This window comes from Podarcis gaigeae (genome assembly GCF_964106915.1).
Source record: "Podarcis gaigeae genome assembly, chromosome: 9".
NCBI lineage: Eukaryota > Metazoa > Chordata > Lepidosauria > Squamata > Lacertidae > Podarcis > Podarcis gaigeae.
Genome location: NC_139685.1, coordinates 6819432 through 6843589, shown reverse-complemented (window position 1 = coordinate 6843589; position 24158 = coordinate 6819432). Strand labels below are relative to the sequence as shown.

General features: G+C 51.9%; 1 protein-coding gene and 1 long non-coding RNA gene across 4 annotated transcripts; one reads left to right on the top strand and one right to left on the bottom strand.

The window, feature by feature from the left end:
• Positions 1-5025: 5025 nt before the first annotated feature.
• Positions 5026-12105, top strand: ISLR2 (immunoglobulin superfamily containing leucine rich repeat 2). Of its 3 annotated transcripts, none has more exons than XM_083698267.1 (2): positions 5026-5348; positions 8461-12105. In XM_083698267.1, exon 2 carries the CDS (start codon positions 8468-8470, stop codon positions 10583-10585), a length of 2118 nt encoding a protein of 705 aa, XP_083554393.1. In that variant the 5' UTR covers positions 5026-5348; positions 8461-8467; the 3' UTR covers positions 10586-12105. The 3 variants fall into 3 exon arrangements, with proteins under 3 accessions (XP_083554393.1, XP_083554392.1, XP_083554394.1); XM_083698266.1 differs by lacking the exon at positions 5026-5348 and adding an exon at positions 6274-6885; XM_083698268.1 differs by lacking the exon at positions 5026-5348 and adding an exon at positions 7198-7217.
• On the bottom strand, positions 11655-14317 carry LOC310825219. Its single transcript, XR_014555167.1, has 2 exons — positions 13397-14317; positions 11655-11863 (listed from the first exon to the last, which is right to left on the bottom strand). It is a non-coding gene; the product is annotated as an uncharacterized lncRNA (long non-coding RNA).
• Positions 14318-24158: the final 9841 nt, after the last annotated feature.

Sequence of the window (24158 nt, the reverse complement as noted above, 5' to 3'; positions counted from 1 at the left end):
GGTTTGCAGATAGTGCCAAGATGGAGCCATTTTCAGATATCTGAAGGGCTGTCACCTGGAATCATATCATAGAATTGCAGAGTTGTAAGGGACGCCAAGAGTCCTCAGGAATCAGATGGAAGGTGGAGCCAGCTTGTTTTCTGCTGCTCCAGAGGAACTGAACCAGTGGATTCGGATGACAAGAAATGATTGAGATTCGGACCATGCATTAGGAAGAACTTTCTATCAGTAAGAGCTGTTTGACAGTGGAATGGACTCCTTTGCAAGGTGGACGCTCATTTGTTAGAGGTTTCTGAGCAGAGGCTGGATGCCCATCCATCATGGATGCTTTAGTTGTCATTCCTGCATTGCAGGGGGTTGGAGTAGATGACCTTTGGGGGTCCCTTCCAGCTCTATGATTCTGCTATCTTACGGTGTGCGTGTGTGTGGGTTCTTTAGGTAGCAAGTATGGGAATGTTCAGGGATGCAGGAGAGGATATATTGTTTGCTTATAGCCTTTTCCAACTTGTGTAAACAAGTTCACAATTTAGCAGAGTAACATTCCCCTTTTTAAACTTGCAGTGGATGCATTTGCTCAGGCTTGCTAAAGCCTCTATAATAACTGTTCTGGTATTTCCCCCTTCTTTCCTCATAAAAGATAAGACATGGCACTCTTCTATAAAAGTATAAAAAGAGTTTACTCACATTCTGTTCACAATCGGATCCCAGAAGGCAGACTTAGCTTAGAAAAGTAACATACACCGGGAAACTATCTCATAAGGAGACAGTCCCTTTGTCCTCTCTTGGCTGGAGCCAAGAGGGTATCTTTGGCTAAGCAGATGTTGCTTCTTCGATGCATGTAGTGAAAGAGAGAGAGATGGCTGCCCTGCCCTGTGCTTTTGTCGTTACCTGCACAGGTGAGGCCACATCCACCTCTAGTCTGTCCCAGCCCAGAAGGAAACAGGAAGTTTACCTGCTGGCTGGACAAACATTCCTCCCCATGTGTAAACATGTTCACTCTAGGAATCTTGTACTTGACTGCTCTTGTGTTTCACATCCCACAGCAAGGTGTCCTGCTTCACTTGCTCCCAAATGTGGTAAGTCAGCTTTGCTGTGTTCGGGGGCCCTCCTGCTCATTCTTCTGAGCCTTCTGCCCCCAAGCCCTTCCCTGGGTCACAACTTGGCTTCCCCCAAAGAGTCCTGGGAAACATAGTTGGCCAAGGATGATAGGAATTCTAGCTCTGAGAACTCTAAATCTGAGAGCCCATGTGGTGTAGTGGTTAGAGTGTCAGCCTACAGACTGGGACACCAGGGTTCAAATTCCACCTCCTCTGCCATGAAGCTCACTGGGTTACCTTGGGGACCAGTCGCTCCCTCTCTCAGCCTAACCTACCTCACAGGGTTATGGTAGGGATTCAATGAAGGAAGAGAGAACCAGGTTAGCCACACTTACGTCCACAAAAAAGTTGGAATATACATTAGATAAATAAATATGCATGAGATTTGAATGCATATGTGGGAAGCATTGAAACAGGAATTCCATTCTACCCCAGGGAAGAGTAACCTGTGGCCTTATAGATGCTGCTGTGGACCCCAATTCCCATTTCCCTAGTCCATTGGCTTTGCTGGAGTCCAATAACACAAACTGCCCACTCTTTCTCTGCACTGTGGCCAAACAGAGCTGTTGTTGCGTGGCAAGTCACCTCCCCCAATGAAATAAAGACACGGACACCATGATGTAAGGTTAATGGGCATAAAAGGCCACAACTTTATTGATTACGGAAATTGAAGGTATTGGCCTTAGGCATTGGCTCCTATCGACTACCCGGCATGGTGACCGGGAAGGGTTGAACACAACCGCGGGAGTCCTGTTGAAGTACGCCAACTAGGATCCCACGGGCGTCACCGCTCGGGGGCGTGCCGGGGGCCCTACCTCACAAGGCTTCAGACAAGGCCACGCCCCCCGGAGTCCTCTACCGGACTACCCCTTCACATTGGGGGAAGGTGATGGCGCTTTCTTCCCCCCCTCCATTTGTCTAACATTGCCCCATGCCAATGCCTAACCGCCAATACCGAGAAAGTTGTGACGATTGCTACGAGGTAGGCGAAAAAACCAAAAGGCTGGAAATTGCGCCAACTTGGAAAAATTCCTACCAGGCCCCTTGCGGCGACCAACCGAAGTCCATAGCAACGCCAAGCCTGCCTAATCTAAGGGTGGGTGGGATGGGAAAACCGCTCCTCAGCTGGGCGAGGGGGAAAAGAGGGCGGTCCCCGGACGTGCCTGGCCCTAAATAGCCCGGGCCACGCCTCCTCCGCCCGCCGATTGGCGGGCTGGGTGCAGACACGCCCGGGGATTCCCCCAAGTCTCTCGGGGGCAAAGGGAAGCCCCCGCGAATGTGGGAGGATCCTGCACGCAACACCCTCTCCGCTGGAAGGGGCAGAAAGGGCTTTGCTGTTGCTGTTTATATTGGTCCACCCCAGGCTTCCTCAGCCTCGGCCCTCCAGATGTTTTGAGACTACAATTCCCATCATCCCTGGCCACTGGTCCTGCTAGCTAGGGATCATGGGAGTTGTAGGCCAAAAACATCTGGAGGGCCGAGGTTGAGGAAGCCTGGTCCAGCCAGTCCTGGTGAAAATAAAGCATGAATGTTTAAACAGCCTGTTAAATAACATTTACTTTTTGTAGCAATATATTGCTTTGCTCATTGGAACTAATCTCCCCAAACGCAGTTCAATATGCAGCTTGCCTGATTCAGCGTTATCAATAATGTATTGCTTAATTTAAACCATTCATAAAAAAAATATCCGCAAGAGCCTGTGGCGGAATCTGTTTCAGAGAGTGCAATGATCACCTGCTCTGTGCCATAATGAAAGACAAAGGGGCAGTTTTGTGCTCATTTACGCTGTGCATGCTGCAGTTGAATCGGCTTGGGAGGTTAGCTCAGGGAGGCCCAACATTACTGGACTGGACATCAAAGGAGCCTTGATCCAGAAGGCTCCAGCCAGTGGTCCACCTAGTCCAGAATCCTGCTCTCACAGTGGCCAACCAAATACTCCAGGACCTGAGCACAACAGCATTTAAACTAGTTCTGGGGATCATATTTTTAAAATACTCACACTATGTCTGGGGAGACACTGGCTCCACCCACTCCCAGCTTTGGCCCCACCCAGCATCAACATGCGGCCCTAGACAGGACACACACGCCGCCCAGTGAATGCGGCCCCTAATGCAAAACATTAGTGGGATACAAGGTTCATATTTTTACAAAATGAATGCTCTGACACAAGTCCTTCAGTGTCGTCATGGAAAAGAGGACAGAGGGGGAAATGAACTGCACACCTGAAGCAAGTTTGGCAAGAGCAATACCTTGCCATATTTTTGCCTTTGGTTGGAATACAAAATTTATATGGTTTCAGTACATTGTGTCTATACCTGAACTGGTCTGTTTATATCTTGGATGTAATGTTGTTCTATAATTAATTGTTTAAACCTTTTCATATGTTAATTGCTCAGATAAAATTGCACAATGTTTTTGTCTGCAATTTTATCTTCAGTACAGTTTTGCTGCATTATGTTGTAATGTGGTCTATTGATGAAGGGCAGTGTATTCTGGCTTACAAACCAGCAAAGAACTGTGGACTGTAAACTGGTGTGCACGACAGACCCTGCAGCAGCAGGCTGTGCATGTGCGGAGGTGTAAATGACTCTCGCTAACTACCACCGGATCAAGTTCATCGTTTGTGCTGAATTGCTTAAAATAAACAATTAAACTGGGAGTGTGAATAAATTAATTGCAATTAATGGTTCCCTTAGTGGGCCATGCAAAGTACCCTTGAGAAAGTGTATATTTCAGGGGTTAACAAGGTTTACCTTGCCTGGGCCAGTTCCTCCAGTGGAGATCCCTGTGTGGATCGGATTCTGCATGTGCAAGCGAACGTGCGCACCTGCAATTTCTGGCATCTGTAGACACGATTTCCAATGTCTGTGCCTGCGCAGATGTGATTTTCAGCATCTGCGCATGCACAGGCATGATTTTCGGCACCACAGAAGCAAGTCCCTGCGCTGCACTGGGACTTGCCAAGTGGGCGGCTCTGTTCGGGGGTAGCTCATGGGCCGGTTAAATGACCCCCGTGGGCCACTTGTGGCCCATGGGCCTTAGGTTGCCGACCCCTGGTCTATTTTGTTTGAGTAAGGAAGAAGACCTGCGCTGCTTTCACTTGTGGGGTGGCGAGTGGGTGGGTGCATGACTGCTGACCTGTAGGTCTCGGGACTCTCCCAGGCTCTGCACCTCCGATGCCACCCCCTCCCCAGTACTGTTCTGCCCTCTCCTTGAGCGCCTTTGCCTGGCGAAGACGACATATCAGACGACACAGTGATTCTTCAAACAGCTCTTGTTTATTCACAGACCAGGACAGAACTGAACTGAAGGGCTCAGTCAGCCTGCTTATAGAGCTCCAGTTCCATGTAACTGTAACAACTTTCTAAAACTATCCAATCACTGAACTTTCTAAAACTATTCAATCACTGAACGTCACTTTCGATCCTTCATTTGCATAACTATCTACAGTATCCCCCTGCTGGCTCTGGGTGAGAACTTCAGTACATAACAAGGGGGTTGGACTAGATGACCCTAAGAGGTGCCTTGCAACTCTGCAATTCTGATTGTAGAGGTGGGTTCTATGGAGCGCGTCCATAGAAAACCACCGGCTTTTGCGCGGCGCGCACATAGCTTACTGCCAGGGCTGGCTGGCTCGCCCATGAGGTGAGGTGAAGCGACTGCCTCGGGCGGCAGGATCCGCGGGGCGCGGTCAGATCCGGGCGGCCCTGGCGGCGGCTGCTTCTATGTCTGCCCCAGCAGCGGCTGCAGCTGCTACAGCTTCTCCTCCAGCTGCCGCCCCTTTCCGACAAGCAAGCGCAGCGTTACTTCCTGGCGTCACCCGCACCCTGCTCGCCCACAGGGCGGAGAGGGACCATCGAGCAAAGCCTTGCAGGTGCTTTTTCTGAGAGCCCGTCCCCCACTCCCTCCAGACCGCCCGCGTTCGTGCTCAGCTTTGCTTCCTGGCTTTGCGATCAGGAAATGCAATTTGCATTTCTCACTTCCATTCCCGGGTGTGTTTACTCAGAACAAGGAGACTTACTTACACAAGTAAGAGTGTTGCACCAACTTCAGTCCTCATTTTCATTTATTGCCTCGCTTTGGCCTTCTGATTCCCCTTCTCTCCTCCTTTGGAGACACCCTCACTTGCAACCAAATCTCCGGCTTTTCGACAGAGTTACTTTCAAAAGCGCCGGGTTTCTCGCGCGAATGGGGCGCTTTCACAGCTCCCTGGCCCGGTTGCTGCTCCTGCACAAAGCACAGAAAACTAAGGTAGGCATTTTGGAGTGGGGGGGGGCGGGCACAGCCAGCACCACCTACTTCCCGCTTCTTGAATTGTGTGTCGTTCTGAACTGCGTTTTGAGTGAGAGAAACACCATATGCAACAGCGCTGCGATTTATGCCGTGGCCTTTGCTATAAAAAAGAGGCGCGTCTCCTGCGCCCGCGCGCGTAGGACCCTTCACAAACGATTATTCTTGCGGGCGCAATTTTCTAATTCGCCTCAGGTTCCCGAATGCCTCGGGCCAGCCCTGCTTACTGTTCAGAGAGGTCAGAGTCCATTGCCTTGCTCTGCCCACTTTCTGTTCCCGACAGGCTGGCGCAAGAAGGGTCGCCACAATAAGATGTGGCCCTTGGCTAAATGCCCCCCCGCCAAGGACAAATGTCACTTCCAGCACTCTGCCCCCCCCCGCAACACGTTCCCTTCTTTAAATTATAAAGTACAGCCCCGCAACACGTTCCCACGTACAACCTGAAAAGCAGCCTGTCGAGCTTATTCTTTTAGTGTGCGGGAGGCTGGCGCAGGGATCCAGTTCTGGCAATTAAACACTTGGGAGATTTTGCTGGAACTGAGTTCAGGAGGAGGTGGCGAGGAGAAAAAGGAGGAGGATTCGCACCAGGGCCCTTCGCGAAGCTTCTTGTTGCAACAGCTGATTTTCCTCTCAAATATCAGGATCGTGTGAATTATTGTGCCGCGCGGGGGTGAGGGAGATTGTTTTTACTGACGGCCTGAGATTATTTCGTGTTTTTATAATGAATTTGCACTTTGTACTTAAATCAATAAAAATATTAATTAATAAAGGAAGCGGGAATAATGGGGTGGGGGTGGGGGTGGGGGTGGGGCAGAGAGGAGGCAATGAGAGTAGGTCGGGGAGGGAGGATCAGAGGGATCTCGACAGCTCCTGCCTTCCATCCGTTCTGATCTCCTCCTGGATCCCCAGATACAATTCTCTGCTCAGCTATTTGCTTCCAATTTGCGCCTCAAAGGCGGATTAAATAGTAATAATATTAATAATCATAACAACAGCAGCCCACCTGCCGGCTGGATTGCTGCGGAGGGCGAAGGAGGGTGACTTGGAGACATATTGACGTGATAAATATTGCATGGTCTTTACTTGGGGGTGGGCATAGGCTGCGATTTCTACATTCACCCAAGGAGGTGGGATAAGCGAGGCGCATCCCCGGGCGCCTCGGGCGCGCGCTTGGCCTCTCCTAGTAATAGAGATTGTGATTTTTTTATTATTTTTTTTAAAGTGGGTTGGAATTGAGGAGGTGCGGGAGGAAGAGAGAGGAGGGGGCGAGCTCAGCGCCGCCGCCGCCGCCGCCGTCTTCAGGCAGACCCAGGGCTAGGAGGCATCTCCGGGGCTGGGGAGAGCCTCTCTGCCGCTCTTCTTCGCGCTCGGGACGGGAGCCTCCATGGCGGCGCCTTCGGTCCTGCGCCGGGAGTTCCGCAGGACTCGTCCGGTCGTGGGGTCCCTCGTGGTGATGCTGCCGCCCTAGAAGGGACCCTTGAGAGCCCAGGATGGAACGGTAAGGGAGGCGGGCACGGCTTGGGCTTGCGCGAGAGAGGGGACCTACATCCCGTGAAGGAACCCAGTGAAAATGGGATGTTGGTACCCAAGGCGGCTGCATCCCGGGAGATGAGCGAGGAAGGATGCGCTCGCGGGCGCAGGGCAGAGTCCGCTGTCGGGGCTAAGCGGACTGTAGGGAGGGGGCTGGGGGGGCGCTGAAGCTGCTCCCCCCGGTTTGCAGACCAGAAGGCTCTCCTAAAGCGCAGAGTAAAGGCTTGGGAAGGGACATAGCAGAGCCAGGCTGGGAACACAAAGATAAACCGCCGTGCACCTCCAGAAAGGAGTGGCTGGGTGTGTGGTACGGCGGGAGGGGGGGGGGAGAGGTGTGAATCTCTACATCTCTCGTAGCTTTAGAAGATGATGGGACCCATTCATGGAGAGGAGGGGGCTATGGAGGTCTACTAGCCACGGTGAGCACGCTCTGCCTCCACAGTCGGAGGCAGCGATGCTTCCGTTACTGGCAACGCCGTGAGGGGAGAGGGCTGTTGTGCTCGAATCCTGCTGGGGGGCTTCCCATAATGGGCACCGGGGGGGGGCAATGTAAGAACAGGATGCTGGACTGGATGGGCCACCGGAAAGGACCCCCAGGGGTCATCTAGTCCACCCCCTGCAATACAGGATGACATTATTCTGATATTCTTATCTCCATATGGAGGTTAGGTGGTGTAGAGGGTGGGGTGACGTCGAGGGGCTGCCGTCGGGGATAGAAACCGGAGGAAGTCTGCGCTGGGATCTACGGGGGTCGATCCGTGTCACCTGGAGGACAAGCGGGGCTAGCTGGTGACAAGGAAGAAGGGGCGTCTCGGGGCTGATCTGCAAGTTGGACGGAGAAAGAGAAGGAGCGAGGCAGGAGAGGAGAGGGGCTGGCTAGAGAGAGAGGACAGCCTGCTTTCTATCATTTGGAAACCCCTTATTTTTCTGGGCGCTGGCAGTCAAACAGAGCGAGCGGGAAAGAGGCTGGGTGCTCCTTTTCTCCTGAGAAGCCCCTCTCTCATTTACTGACTTTTCTGCCCCCCACAGAAAGAGAGTAAGGTTGCAATCCTGGGAACAAGCCCCGCTGAGTCCACGGGAAGCCACGGTTAGGGCTAGCAGCCTCAGAGGCACCCTGAACGCTCTGGCGAGGGAACCAGCATCGCAGAGCTTGAGGGGAAAGGGTGGCCTCGGCAGAGAGAGCGCGGAAAGGAGGGAGGGGCCCGTGGCTCAGCGCCAGAGCCCCTGCTGGGCATGCAGAAGGCAGCTCCAGGTAGCGCTGGGAGAGGCTCCCTGCCTGAAATCCTGGACAGCCGCTGCTACCAGCCAGTATCGACAATACTGCGCTAGATGGATTAACGCTGGCAAACGGAGAAATAGGAGGAGACGCCTAAGGACTCCCACTGCCACCAGCCCCAGCACGCCTGGCCAATGGTCATGGGTGATGGGACTTGTAGTTGAGTGGCCGCGGTGGATGTTTTTGGAGGTAGGAAACCGCCTGCTGGCTGTGCTGTAAACCAACTCTGACGGTGGTCCTCTACTTTCTCTCCCCGCACCCTTGCAGGGCTAAGATGCTGTCGGGGGCGTCCCCGCTGCTGTTGCTGCTGCGCTGTTGGCTGGCGGCGACCTTCCTGTGGGCCCCGATCCGCGGCTGCCCGGAGCCCTGCGCCTGCGTGGACAAGTACGCCCAGCAGTTCGCTGACTGCGCCTACAAGAACCTGGAGGCGGTGCCGTCCGGGCTGCCGTCGAACGTGACCACCCTGAGTCTGTCGGCCAACAAGATCGCTGAGCTGCGCAGGGGCTCCTTTGTGGAGGTGACGCAGGTGACCTCCCTGTGGCTGGCGCACAACCGGATCGGGGCCATTGAGGAGGGCACCCTGGCCATCCTGGTGCAGCTGAAGAACCTGGACGTCAGCCACAACCAGATCGCCGACTTCCCCTGGGGAGACCTGCGCAACCTCAGCGCCCTCCAGCTCCTCAAGATGAACAACAACCGGATGTCCCACCTGCCGGGAGAGGCGTTCCGCACCCTGCGGGACCTGCGCTCCCTCCGCATCAACAACAACCGCTTCTCCGAGGTGGCCGAGGGGACCTTCGAGGCGCTCACCTCCCTGTCCCACCTGCAGATCTACAACAACCCCTTCAACTGCACCTGCCAGCTCATGTGGCTCAAGAACTGGACCGAGAACACCTTGATCTCCATCCCAGACCGCAACGCCATCACCTGCGCCGCCCCGGAGCCCTGGAAGGGGCTCCCTTTGGCCAAGGTGCCCTACCTGCACTGCGCGCCCCCTAGCGTCCGCTTGAGCTACCACCCCAACCTGGACCGCACGCGGCTCTCCTACGGCTTGGCTCTGGCCTTGCACTGCCACGCCCTGGGCCTCCCTCAGCCCGAGGTCACCTGGAGGATCCAGGCCGCCGGCGAGACCCTGGAGATCAAGGCGCCGGCGGCGGCGGAAGGAGAAGGCAACGCCCTGCCCTCCGACGGCTGGTCCAGAGGAGACCGGGAGAGGTTCCAGGCCTTCGGCAACGGCACGCTGCTCATCCCGCATCTCAGCAAGAAGGAGGAAGGCACCTACACCTGCCTGGCTGCCAACGAGATGGGCAGCAACCAGAGCTCGGTCCATGTCGCCGTGGCGGACGCCCCCGCGAAGGACCCGGCGGGCTCGCTGGGGGACCGCAAGGCCCAGCCCGGGGATCGGAAGCCGGAGGGCAAGGCCTCCAAGAACAGCGTCATGAAGCCCGAGGAGAGGACCAAGCTCCTTCCGGAGAGACCCACGCCCAGGAGCTACCACGCGCCCGGCCCCCGGAACGCCAGCGGGCCGTCGGGGCCGCCCGTCTTGGCCAAGCAGTGCGGCTCGAGCGAGGCCCCCCAGTACGTCTCCAACCACGCCTTCAACCGCAGCGGAGCCCTCAAGCCCCACAGTTTCGACCTGGGGGTCATCGCGCTGGATGTCTCGGAGAGGGAGGCCAAGGTGCAGATCACCCCTTTCTACGCCCAGCCAGAGAAGGTCCACCTGAGGAGGCTCTACCTGTGCGAGGCGGGCCGGAGGGGCCACTCCCTGGTGCAGTGGTCCCAGATCGAGGAAGGGGTGAACTCCTACTGGTTCCAAGGCCTCAGCCCCGGCACCAACTACTCCGTCTGCATGAGTTACGTCGGGGAGGGCTGCCAGGTCCAGGTGGTCTTCACCACCAAACGGGAGGTGCCCTCGCTGGTCATCATCGTGGTGGTGAGCGTCTTCCTCCTGGGCCTGGCCACCATCCCTCTTCTGGGCGCCACTTGCTGCCACCTGCTCTCCAAGTACCAGGGCAAGACCTACAAGCTCATCATGAAAGCCCAGAACCCGGACCAGATGGAGAAGCACATGGCAGCGGACTTCGACCCGCGGGCCTCCTACCTGGAATCCGAGAAGAATTACGACCCCAGTGAGGTGGGGGAAGGGGAAGGCGAGGAGGAAGAGGAGGAGAGGGCGGAGGGAGAGGCGGAGGGGGGGAGAGGGCTATCTGGGGGACGACAGCTGGAGAGAGACGAGAGCCTGGCCGCCAGCTCCATCCCGGAGTCCCAATCCAAAACAAACCCGGAGGAATTCGAGGTGGGCTCCGAATACAGTGACCGGCTCCCGCTCGGAGCCGAGGCTGTGACGATCTCCCAGGAGATCAACGGCAACTACAGGCAACCGCCCCGTTGAGGCTTCCCTCGGGCGGTTCCCGGAGCTCCGGGCGCGCAGAAACCGAAGGGAAGCGCCCTTCTTCACTGGGGCTCGGGCACCGCTTGCCTGATCGGCTGCGACCTTCTCTGGAAAGGTGCTCCTGCCACCGGGAAGGGATGTCTCCCCAACACCGAGAGCGTCCAGCAGCCGGCGCCTAAGGCTGGCTTTGTTCAGGGGCTGATTTTAGGAGGGACCCCCCCCCCCACGGATTTATAGAGATGTCCTAAGTATTCAGGCAAAAGAATGGATTGGGTATGGGCAACACAGCCTGGAGAAATTCATCCCCCCCCCCCTTTCTTGAAAGCCCTTTTACTGCATATGCTCCAAACACAAAAGCTTACGTTTTCCACCCCACCCTATCACCTGTCTTCTAAAACGCACCCCCTTTCCCACGCACTTCCTCCGCATTTTCGTGGATTTGATAGGCTCGAAACTAAATTGGTTAGGATCCGCTCCCGCACCAATATTCTGAAATACGCATCCCACTTTTTCCACGCGCCTCCGCGTTTTCGCAGATGCAACTTCTTTTCTAAAATTGAAATTTACAATTGGTTATGGTTGTTTTTTGTTGTTGTTTTTTTAAAGGAAATTAACGAAAACACGACGACAACAATGCATTAAAAGTCGTTGGCCCTAGTCTGGGAGCGAGAGTCTCCCTTGGCGTTTAGGGAAAGGGTGTCCATTTCATTTCAGGAGGTTAATGGTGCTGGACAGCTCCCGAATCCCCACCCCCGAATTGCCTTCCCCTAGCCAACCCCTTAACCCCGTGGGAAGGAGCTTGCGGTCAAGGAGGTCAGTGAAATGAGGATCCGTGCCAGGCAGCGGCCCAGATCCCCAGCTTGTCTCATCGGCTGGTCAGGATCACCTGTGTTAAATAAATGGAGCCGTGCTGTAGATAAATGTGTGTTATGTCTGTGCGTGACTTTGGACCGCTGGTGGACGCGTGGAGTTTGAGTCCTAAAGGCTCCCAGCTCCTGGTTTGGATACTGACCCCCCTTCCCCCCTACCTGCAGCCCTGTCTGAGTCACGTCACCTCCACGAAGATCCGTATTTGCTAAATGTTTATTGGGTAGAGTAGTCTTGCTTCTAGAGAAACGTGCTTGCCCTTGATGTGGTTCTGTGATGTTCAAAGGCAAAAACGATGGGAGGTCCCGGTGGGTTGATTTTTTTGCTGTGTTGAGAGTGGAAACAATTTAAATATCGTTTGCAAAGGGTGCAGTCGTGCTTGGCTTGGAATGATCATGGTGGTTTTTGCCTCTGTTAAAGTAGAGAGAGATATATATATGCAACCCAATGTCAACTAAGAAAGCCAGCACAATCGTCTCCAGGGCGGAGAGAGAGAAAAATAACGATGGTATCACTAATGTGTGATTGTTAATTATTATTGTGCAAGGAATCCTTTAGAAAGGAACAGGCTGAGCAACGATAACCTTTTTTCACCGTGCCTCTGTATGTGGAAAGTCAAGAATAATGATAATAAAAACAGACTTAAAAGTGGACATTTGGAGCCTTGTTTTGTAATTTGCAAATAGGCAAAGTGTGTTATGTTAGATTTCAGAGCCGAGAATGAAAGCGGCGCTAGATCGAAAGGGAATGTCTGAGCAAATCTCCCCAGGATCCGTTTAGCATGAAACGGAGCTGGCGATCAAACGTTGCACCCAGATGCCGCGGCGGCTTTGAACATTAAAACAGCTGCGCTGAGCAAACCGCATCTATTTTTCAGGCTCCCCACCCCCGGCCCACCCCTGAGTCTTTAATACCCAAATCATTCCCTTTTTAAAGGATATGGGATTCTCTAGGATGTATCTACCTGCTATGGATTTTTATGGACAGGTGAATGGTATGGATGGCCTTTTATGGGCGAGGAAGAATGCAAAGTCCGCAGTTCCTGGTGGGGTGGAATGGTCAAAAGAAAAAGAAAAGATGCACGCACTTGTTCGCTAAGAAACATAAGGCTGCCGCAATCATACCTGAAAGTCTTACCTGAAAGTAAGCTCCAGTAAACGCAATGGGACTTACTTTCGAGTAGTCATGCATGGGAACTGCGTTGTAAAACACAGGTTGTGGTCAACAGACTTTTACTCAGAGCAGACCCATTAATGTCCATTGATAATTGAGATCCATAAATTTGAATGGGTCGACTCTGAATAACCAGCAGCTGAGTACAACCCAACGTGTCTTCCGCTGCAATTCCCGTGCATGTCTACTCGGGAGAAACTCCGTTGCGTCCAATGGAGTTTACTATCAGGTAAGGGGGTATACTATTGCAGCCTTCTTTTTCTTAGGGAAGAAACTGCCGTAAATGAGGTGTCAGACTAGACACAACATTTTGTTTGCGGTGTTTTGAAAACGGCAAAGTGGAAAGACCCCTAAAATGAAAATACCCCTCATCGCTTCCTATTCTCACCCTAAAAAAAAGGGGGGGTCCTGTCGTCTGGGCACATTGCCCCGGCCTATGCCCCACAAAGGGCACTCTGGGCTCTGGATGACTTTGAGTTTGAAAAAACCTGCCTGGGCCAAAGAACAAAATAGGTCTGCCAGTCTGCCGCATAGAGAAGCAGAGCGACGTAAGCCCCCTATCATAGAATCAGTTGTAGAGTTGGAAGGGGTCTTGGGGGTCATCTAGTCCAACCCCCTGCATTACAGGAATCATGGCTGGTTCGGCGAAACTCTCAGCCAGACAAAGGGTGCGTCGCCCATCCCAGAGCTGCAGGATGTTGATCTATTAGGGTCAATGGAGCCCCCAGCCCACCAACCTCAGCTGCCCTCTGCCAGGACCCACCTGCCTGCCTTCTCCCAATCCCTCCAGCCTAGAGGGATGGCTCTTCCTGCTACCTCCTTCAGCTCCCTTGCGGAACTCAGCGAGGGGGAGCTGGACAGGGACGGCAATAGGAATGCGTTGGCTCCGCGTGTCCGTTGGCTCTGGCGCCCCCTGCTGCTGGCCTCCTTCGCCATCTCAGTTCCAAGGAGCGCCCACTAAGCACCACCGCCCAGAGCAGGCCTGAGCCGAGCCGCGCAGCTTGCGGCAGGTCTCTCCGCTGCGCGGAACAGCTTGCACATGGCGCGCGTATTTGCGCAGGGCTGAATTCCAACGCGAGCGGAGTCTTGCGCTTGGGACAACGCAAAGGGAGCGCGTCCTTCAGGAAGCGCAAAGGGGCTTTGAGGGTGGGGACCCCCGAGCCTTCCGAACCATCCGCATCCCACCTGAGGCTCCAACATGCCTCTTTCAAGACAACAGTTAAGCACAAATGGCATGCTGAGCATATGTGCAGGCAGCCTTGCCTTATGCACCGGGACTATCGGTGTGCTCTGCCAGGTCCCACAAACTGACCCGGCCTATGCCTTTTTCCAAACTGCTTTTGGGTGCAGGAAAAGCTCGTAGTCCTCAGGCGCTCCAGCACAATCTTGTGCCCGTTTACGCGGAAGTAAGTTCCATTGTGTATACAGCGGGTCTTGCTCCAGTGTGCCAAGGACTGCAGGCCCGTGCATGGAAAGGGATGGCACGATCAAAGCCACAGGAATTCCTACTTGGCTGTTCGCTTCCAGGTAGGAAAGGAGAGAGAGAGTGCAACATCGTTGATGTGTGCAACAAAATGCATGTTTATTTGTTGCTGTGCGTGTACCCAGCAAAATACATATCAAAATACATATCTTGGGCTATATCATGCATTTTCTTGGACGGAAGTAAAATCCAAATACGAACACATGTGAAGCAGCCAGAACCAGATCCTTGAAAGGTATGTTTTTTAAAAAAAATTATACAAATATTTATATACCACTATATCATCAAAAGAAAAATATCAAAGCAGTTCGCAGCAATAAAACGAAAAAATATACAATAAAAGGCATATAAAGGTTTTTAAACCCAACATCTATTAGCCATTGTGGAAAGATGTATTCTTAATTGACTACGTAGGCAGTCTATGCCTGTCTGGCACATACCGGTATATGATTAGCACATGTTTGTATTATGCGCGCACAGCTGCCGTTGTGTGCATTTAGGTAATTTTAGATTCGAGACTTAACAACACAATCCTGTGCACGTCGACTAAGAAGTAAGTCCCATGGAATTCAGCGAGGCTTTTTCCCAAAAGCGGGCATAGGAGTTGCAGCCTTAATGGTTACACAATGCAAATTGTACCTTACTTAATGCAAACGCCCTACTGCATTTGGGGGTCCTCTTTCTGACCATTCCGCCGCGCAAAGCTCTGGACTTCTGCCCCCAAGTCCTCTCCTGCCCAGACAGCTGGGTCTTTATAAGAGAGGCTTCTCCAGGGCCAGGGCAGCGAAAATGGACGGATAGCGAAATGCCTTTGGATATCAATTACTGCCAGACAAAATTAGCAGGATGGTGGCGGAGCAGAGCAGATGGGCCTTGGCTCGGATTCCGCCATGGCTCCTGGGATCTCATGGGAAGGGCGTGGCCGCTTGCCAGAAACACGGGGACGCTTTGTGCGCGGCCCTTGTTTCAAATGAATTGTGTGTGTGTGTGTTTACCTAAGGACGGAGCTTGCATGTGCGCGGAAGCAGGCTTTTAGGGTTCACGCTACTGTGAAGATTTACAAGCACACGCATCATGTGCATAAGCAGCAGTTTTAAATGCAGGCGCGGGGTGTGAGTTAGTTAGGGAGCTGGGCGTTTATGCAGAAGTGGGCTTGGGTATTCCTGCTCCCATAGAATTGTGCGCGTGCATGCAAGAGTTTCAAATCATGCAAACACACAACTGTATGTAGCACAGAGGTAGTGTTTGTGTTAACGCTCTTGTAAAAAGCTGCACGCGCACACTCATGTTTTAAATGCACCTGAGGTGTGTGTCGCGGGGGGCTTGCATATCAGCAGAAGCCGTTATTTTATTCAAGCTCCCGGAGTGTGTGGATGTGTGTGCTCTCCCCCGAAGCTAGGGCACATTTGTGATTACAAAGAAGAGCTAAGTGGGCACGATTCATATTCCTTCCTTCTTATGAATTTGAATCTCGATGCTTGAAATTTTTACGGATTTCTACTCTCTCTACTCTCTCGGTAAACATGCCCTCCCCCGACAGTTGTTTGGCGAGTTCCTGGCTCACCGAGCGGGATCTTCTCTCTGGGATAAGACCCCCACCCATGCAGGATCACGCCACTCCTCGTCCCCTTTAAAATCGGTTTAAGCAAAGTGGAATAAGCTCTTGTGCATACGTTAATACAGAGGAAATAATCCCTTTTCCGCTTCTCCGACAAAGCATCCACTGAAAAAGCTTAAAGCAAGCTTCCTCAAACTCGGCCCTCCAGATGTTTTGAGACTACAGTTCCCATCATCCCTGACCACTGGTCCTGCTAGCTAGGAATCATGGGAGTTGTAGGCCAAAAAACAGCTGGAGGCACAAGGTTGGGAAACACTGGCTTAAAGCATCTTTTGGCCGTAGCCAGTCTTGAGCTGTGCAACCACATCTCTCCGATAAGAACGTAAGAAGAGAATGATGGATGAGGCCAATGGCCCTTCTGGTCTGGCACCCTCTTCTCACCGTGGGCAAATGCCCCTAAGAACCTAGGAATGCCAACCAGATGCCCCGTAAGCAGACCCTGAGCACAAGAGAAACTCTCCCCTTCTGTGTCTTCCAGCAACCTTCATTTAAAAGCATTTACTGGCTCGTTTGCAATGATCATTTGTAGCCACAATGCCAGGGTTTTGGCACGCCCATGTGTGCTTTAGGGCCAGAAACTGAGGAGCCTCCCTTCCAGCTCTTGGTCCTGGCACGTGGCGCTTCTCCCTCGGGGCGCTGGTGGAGGAGGAGCCGGAAAAGGCCGTGCATGGGTTGGGGCAGCCGCGTCTTCCACGGCAGGGGTAATGATGTCATCTCCTGGGCGCTGCTGGCCAGGCGAATAAATCTGCCGTTCACGATGGGGGCGGGGGAGAGTCCATCAAATGTACCGAGAAAATAGAGCTACATTAGCACGCGGGTTAAACGCCACTTACTCCCCCAAACATAATTCAAAGCCCCTTTATGAAGAACAGCCCAGATGTCACAAAATAGCAAGCAAACTTTTGCGTCCACCAGAGCGCTTTGTCCATGAGGCTGGATAGGAAGTTTGGGTGCTGCCTTAGACCATTGCTGTCAACATTTCCCTTTTTTAAAGGGAAATTCCCTTATTCTGAATAGGATTCCTCGCAAGAAAAGGGAAAAGTTGACAGCTGTGCCTTAGACTCCGTTAGACCAAGTGGTCCATTTAACTCAGTATTGTCTCCAGGGTTTCAGACCACGAATATTCCCAGTCCTACCTGGAGACCTCCGTGTGTCCTGTGCCAGAGACCTTCTCCCCCTGGGCGATTGCCCTTCCCCAGTCAGATTTGCTTGCTTTTAGTTTGTGTATGTGTCCGACCGACCACAAACCTTCTTACACACAACCCCTCCTGCCAGGGAATGAAGGCTGGGGGGTTTAGGACCTACAGTTCCCAGCAGCCTTCACAAACTGCAGCTCCCAGGAGTATTTGGGTCAAGCCATGGCTCTTAAAGGGGGAGAAGAGAGCTTTCTGTGGATGGTGCAGATGTGACCACTGGCCATGCTTGCTGGGGCTGATGGGAGATGAAGCCCAACATCTTCTGGGGTGGAGTGGCCCCAGGCCTTCTACATGCAAAACAAGGGGCTCTGGATGTTGGGCAGGGTTCAAGGAGAGGGAGGGGGAAATGCTGGTTTGGAGTTAAAGTCCTAATGTCTGCACAGGTCCTGCACTGAGACAAGCAAGAGGCGTCATCAGAGTTCAGAGACCCATTCCAGGCTGAAGCAGTGATAGTGAGGGGGGGTTGCAGCGGGTGGGGAGAGAAATTTCCCCCTCTGCCTTAGTACCGGTATTTCACATTTTGCTTGTACTCATACATGGCTTTCTGGGTCAAGGTCACTCCAGATGAGTTTCATGGCTGAGCAGGGATCTGAACCCTGGTCTCCCAGGTTCTAGTCCAAGACTGCAACCACAGCACCACCACTGCCTTACTTCCCACCGTCATCCAGATAATGCAGCCCCAGGGCCTGTGATTCCTTCCTCCCCCCCCCCCAAGGTAGGGAATCACTGGGGCAGTCATTGGAGTGTCTACCTACCTCACAAGGTTTTTGCGGGAAATAAATGAGGAGGGGGAGACTCAAGCTCATTGGATGAAAAGGTGGGGTGTAAATGCAATGCAATAAATAATAAATAATAACATCTTGAAGCTCAAGGATTTCGAAAATGCAATATCCTTTGCCAAAGGACGTCAGCTGGACTATGGAAAATGCATGAATTTTTGGAATCTACTTTCCCTTCAATCCCTCTCAGGATTCCCCCCCACTTCCATGCCGCAAAAGCTCATTTGTCAGCGTGCATGAAGTCATTGTTTAGCTTGTATGGAAAAGAAGGAATATGAAATAACAAAGAAGAGTGGAGAAATGCAAAATGCAAAAATCTTGCCAGACATGCAGATGATGGATACTTGTCAGGCTCTGAGGCAAAGTTGCACTGGTGCCAATTTTGTAAAACTATTGAGGCTTATTCTGATTTACATCCCTATGGAATCAAGATCAGAAATGAGATGGTGCTTTCTCTTTTCTATCTCCTTAGCTGATAACAATATCAACATTTTAATGCGCATTAGAAATGTAGAATTCTCATTATGGATAAATGGCCTCTTGTGAGCACATTTTAATTGAGTTTTATGCTTTAAGACATACAAAGACGAGAGGAAACGCAGCCCTCTCCACATCCATTTAATTAAGAGAGTAATAGATTTCTTTTCCTGTACCCCCTAATATTTCTACCGGGAATCTAGTTATGATGAGTTATTGGAGTTGGATTCTGCAGCGCCATTTCTTCTGAGCCTGGGAGCAGAATGGAAATAGGCAAATAGAGTGAATTTCTGTCTCAAGAGAGTATTGAGAATATATAGCAGACCACATCCTGTGGATCTGAAGAGTTTCCAACATCATTTGTTGTGGGTTCTGCCATATGTGCCAGTAGCAATCTCAATCCTGTATCCAAGGCACAAACACTCATGCAAAATAAGGAGGTACTATCAGACTCCGGCGCATTTCAAGGTTTGCAGAAAAACAGTGATGTGCAGTAGCTGGAGTGTCAGACTAGCACCTGGGACTGGGAGAGACCAGGGTTCAAATCTGCACTCATCCATGAAACTCACTGGGTGGTCCTTGAGCCAGTTACTCTTTTTCTCTCAGTCTAACCTACCTCACAGGGTTGTTGTGAGGATGAAGCAAGGAGGGGGGAAATTCATGTGTCCTCCAACTGTGGGAGGCAGTGGAAGACAGGAGTGCCTGGTGTGCTCTGGTCCATGGGGTCAGGAAGAGTCAGACACGACTAAACAATTAAACAACAACAACAAATGTGACCTAGGGATGCGGGTGGCGCTGTGGGTTAAACCACAGAGCCTAGGGCTTGCCGATCAGAAGGCTGACGGTTCGAATCTCTGCGACGGGCTGAGCTCCCATTGATCGGTCCCTACTCCTGCTAACCTAGCAGTTCGAAAGCACATCAAAGTGCAAGTAGATAAATAGGTACCACTCCAGCGAAAAAGGTAAACGGCGTTTCCGTGTGCTGCTCTGGTTCGCCAGAAGCGGCTTAGTCATGCCAGCTCCCTCGGCCAATAAAGCGAGATGAGTGTCGCAACTCCAGAGTTGTCCGCGACTGGACCTAACGGTCAGGGGTCCTTTACCTTTACCTTTAAACGTGACCTAGCTCCCAATGGGATACAGTAAGCTTTGGAATCGGCTCTCTCTCATCTGCCTTGTTTTCCTTCCCTTCTGCTCCACTCGCATGCAGTTGCACACTAACCCAGTTTCTGAGCAGGGTGAGACTCTAGGGGTTACAGGCGCTCACCCAGGGCCTGTGTTTCCATCTGGAAATGAGGCACAGCAGAGACTGTGGCATCTTTAGGACAGGTGTTGATTAGGACTCTAGGCAGGTAAGGAAAGAACCAAAAACGTTGTCCAGGGCAAAGGCAGACACAGAAACCACTGCTGCTATTTTGACCAGTTCCTACAAAGGTTTCTCTTCTCCCTTCTCTCTCCCCACAGTTCTCTGTTCTCCCCCTGCCAAGCTCAGATAATTGAGGTCAGCCAATCATGCCCCCCCCCCAAAGATGTCTGCGGCCCCCTCAGACAGGCCTGGGAGTTGAATCAAGAGCTCTTCCGCAGAGGCAGCAAAAAAAAGCCAACCATCTATTTCGGACATCTGCATGGAAAGGTTCCTGTTAACGGTGAATTAAATGAGTGCTTTGTTCAAAATACTGCCATATGTCCCTTGCTTCCTCAAGTGGTGAGAAGTTCCAGGGGCATTTGCTCTGTCAGGGCTCACGCTCCATCCGAGAGCATGAGATATGTGGCATTCTATAAAGTTATTTTCAAAATATTGCTATGAGTTTGTGGGTGCCAGACCTTTTAACTCCTAGAGCCTGCAAGGGATAAAATATAATCCAGCCTAGCTTCCCAATGAAGTGCCGGGGTAATGGTTCTTAACCCGAGGTACTATTTCTGGTTTTAGCGGAGCCTGTAACCTGAAGTGTCTGTACCCTGAAGCGTATGTAACCTGAGGTACCACTGTAATTGTTTATTTCCTTAACATCTGATGGGAGGGCATTCCACAGGCACCACTACTGAGAAGGCCCTCTGTCTGGTTCCCTGTAACCTCACTTCTCACAGGGAGGGAACCACCAGAAGGCCCTTGGTGCTGGACCTCAGTGTCCAGGCTGAATGATGGGGGTGGAGACGCTCCTTCAGGTATACTGGACCGAGGCTGTTTAGGGCTTTAAAGGTCAGCACCAAAACTTTGAATTGTGCTCGGAAACATACTGGGAGCCAATGTAGGTCTTTCAGTGTGGAATGTAATCCACTGGGAGCAGTCAAATACAACATTCCTTGTTTTCCTAGAGTGGACATGCAAGGGAATGTTTGGTCCAGTCAGTCGAAACTTCCTGTTCCTCCTGGCCTGGAGCAACTTTCCTTGCATGTGACTAGTGGGTGGGCGTGACCTTTCCAGACATGGTAAAAGGCCAAGGCATGATGCCACTCTCTCTCTTTTTCCATCTTCCTTTCGTCCTGCAAACTTCCTGGAATGAACTGCTGGCTGCCAGCCAAGCAGTCCCCCAGGACATCTCCCTTATGGGGTAAACCTGTACATGTTTGTAACTTTAAGCCTAAAGTCTGCCTTCAGGGATCACACTGTGCTCTGCCTGATCGTGAGTAAACTTTCTTTTTATTGCTTATGAATAAGACTGTGGTGTCTTTATTCTTTTAGGAGGGATTTGAAAAGGCATCTTACCGCATCTGCCAAATTCTGGATTAGTTGTAGTTTCTGGGTCACCTTCAAAGGTAGCCCCACGTAGACAGCATTGCAGTAGTCCAGAGCATGCACCACTCTGGCGGGACACTTCACAGGCAGGTAGGGTCTCATCCTGCATACCAGATGGAGCTGATAAACAGCCGCCCTGGACACAGAATTGACCTGCGCCTCCATGGACAGCTATGAGTCCAAAATGACTACCACGCTGCGCACCTGGTCCTTCAGGGGCACAGTTACCCCATTCAGGACCAGGGAGTCCCCCACACCTGCCCGCTCCCTGTCCCCCCAAAACAGTATTTCTGTCTTGTCAGGATTCAACCTCAATCTGTTAGCTGCCATCCATCCTCTGACCATCTCCAGTACACATGCCATATGTTTAAAGCACATTCCAAGCACCCCCTCAGAAGAATCTTGGGAACTGTGGTTTACCCTCACGTAGCTACAATTCCTAGCACCCTTAACAAATGACAGTTCCCAGGATTTTTTGAGGGGAAGCCATGAACTTTAAAGGCGGGGTGTGGATACCCCTTAGGAGTGGGGAGTCACACATTCAAATCACCACTCAGCCATGGGTCTGAGTTACTGATCTTGCTACCTAACCTACCTCACAAGGTTGTTGTGAAGACAATGTGGCAAGAACCATATACCGTATTTTTCTCTCTATAACACTCACATTTTTTCTCCTAAAAAGTAAGGGGAAATGTCTGTGTGTGTTATTGAGCGAATGTGTGGTCCCTGGAGCCGACTGGCCCGAGTGCAGGGGCAAAAATCAGATTGCGCGCTGCAGAGAGGAGGCTGCTGCTTTCCTGCATTCTGCCTCAGGGTCTTATTGCCCCCCCCTCTTCTGTTTTCGGTTGCTTTGTTTACAAAGTTGTAAAAGCTGTTTTCGGTTGCTGTGGTTACAAAGCACAGATCCACATTGATTCTCAGGATTTTTGCATTGGCCTACCCCAAACTCACCATCAAATCACATGTCTGTGGCCGCAGCATGAAGCACCAAAATGATACATCCACTGTTTCATTCAGAATTTTTTTTCTTGTTTTCCTCCGCTAAAAACTATGTGCGTGTTATGGTCAGGTATGTGTTATAGAGCGAAAAATACGGTAGGTTGCTAGTTTTGCCTTACTGGGGGTTGGGGGACCTTTCCCGCCCCAAGGCCTGCATCACTTTGGATGGGCCGGTGTGCCAGTAGTGGGTGGGGCCAAAGGCTGCAGTGGGCGGTGCTGTGTTTGTGACCCTTGTGGGAATGTTCAGGGATACAGGAGAGGATATATTGTCTGATAATAGCCTTTCCAACTTGTGTTAACAAGTTCACAATTTAGCAGAGCAACATTCCCCCTTTTAAACTCAGTGCATGCGTTTCCTAAGGCCTCTATAATAACTGTTCTGGTATTTCCCCCTTAAAGGTAAAGGTAAAGGTACCCCTGCCCATATGGGCCAGTCGTGTCCGACTCTAGGGTTGTGCGCTCATCTCACTTAAGAGGCCAGGGGCCAGCGCTGTCCGGAGACAATTCCGGGTCACGTGGCCAGCGTGACAAAGCTGCTCTGGCGAACCAGCACCAGCGCAGCACACGGAAACGCCGTTTACCTTCCCGCTATAAAGCGGTACCTATTTATCTGCTTGCACTTAGGGGTGCTTTCGAACTGCTAGGTGGGCAGGAGCTGGGACCGAAAGATGGGAGCTCACCCCGCCGCGGGGATTCGAACCGCTGACCATGCGATCGGCAAGTCCTAGGGACTGAGGTTTTACCCACAGCGCCACCCGCGTCCCAATTTTCCCCTCATTCCCCCATAAAAGATAAGACACGACACAGTCTTATATAAAAGTATAAAAAAGGTTTACTCACACATCATTCTGTTTCCAATCGGATTCCAGAAGGCAGACTTAGCTTAGAAAAGTAACATAGTGTATACCTAGGAACTATCTCATAAGAAAAGGGACGCGGGTGGAGCTGTGGGTTAAACCACAGAGCCTAGGACTTGCCAATCAGATGTTCGGTGGTTCGAATCCCCGCAATGACGGGGTGAGCTCCCGTTGCTCGGTCCCTGCTCCTGCCAACCTAGCAGTTCAAAAGCACGAAGTGCAAGTAGATAAATAGGTACCACTCCGGCGGGAAGGTAAACGGCCGTGCGCTGCTCTGGTTCGCCAGAAGCAGCTTAGTCATGCTGGCCACATGACTCAGAAGCTGTACGCCGGCTCCCTCGGCCAATGAAGCAAGATGAGCACTGCAACCCCAGAGTCGGTCACAACTGGACCTAATGGTCAGGGGTCCCTTTACCTTTATCTCATAAGAAGACAGTCCCTTTGTCGGCATCTTTGGCTAAGCAGATGTTGCTTCTTCGATGCATGTAGTGAAAGAGAGAGAGATGGCTGTCCTGTCCTGTGCTTTTGTCGTTACCTGCACAGGTGAGGCCTCGCCCACCTCTAGTCACATGAAGAGGAAGTCTGTCCCAGCCCAGAAGGAAACAGGAAGTTTACCTGCTGGCTGGACAAACATTTCTCCCCATGTGTAAACATGTTCACTCTAGGAATGTTGACTGCTCTTGTGTTTCACATCCCACAACCCTTACCCTTTGATGGGAGGCTGCATTCTCCTACATGAATGCCAGAGGTTTTTATACATGCCATCAAACCATCCTCCCTCCAGGATGGCAAGAGGCATGGATGCAATTCGAAGGCCCATTCCATCTGGACAACAGTGCTTGGGGAGGGTGCAGAGCAGGGCTGGCAAAGGGTGTGGCTTGGGCAGGGTGCCATGGCTGCCATATACGTATTTTACTCAGAAATAAGTACCACTATGTTCAATGGTATTTACTCTTAGGTGTGCCTAGGATTGCGCTGGTTTTAAAGCCTGGAATGGCCTTAGTCTGGCATAGCTGAAAGCGCTCCCTTGTCCTTGCAAGCATCTTCAGAAGAGAATAAAATAGCCATTTTACAACAAAGGAGACCAGGATGGACTTCTTTATATACTTATGGAGAAATTTTCGGCTGCAAGGAGAAATGACTTTGGCCCAAAGCCTGCCCCTGGTGCGCATCTTAGGCTGCAGTCCTGTATCCATTTACCCGGGAGTAAGCCACTTGAAGTCCATAGGACTTCGCAGCCAAGGAGAAGTGTGTCCGGGAATGTGCTCTTAACAGGGTCTTGCTTCATCAGTTATTCACTGGGGAGAAAAACAATCACCGTTTTACTCTTTCTCTCTGCTCTTCACAGCCTGGAGGAGACAGCGAATGTGTGAATTATTAAGTGAGTTTG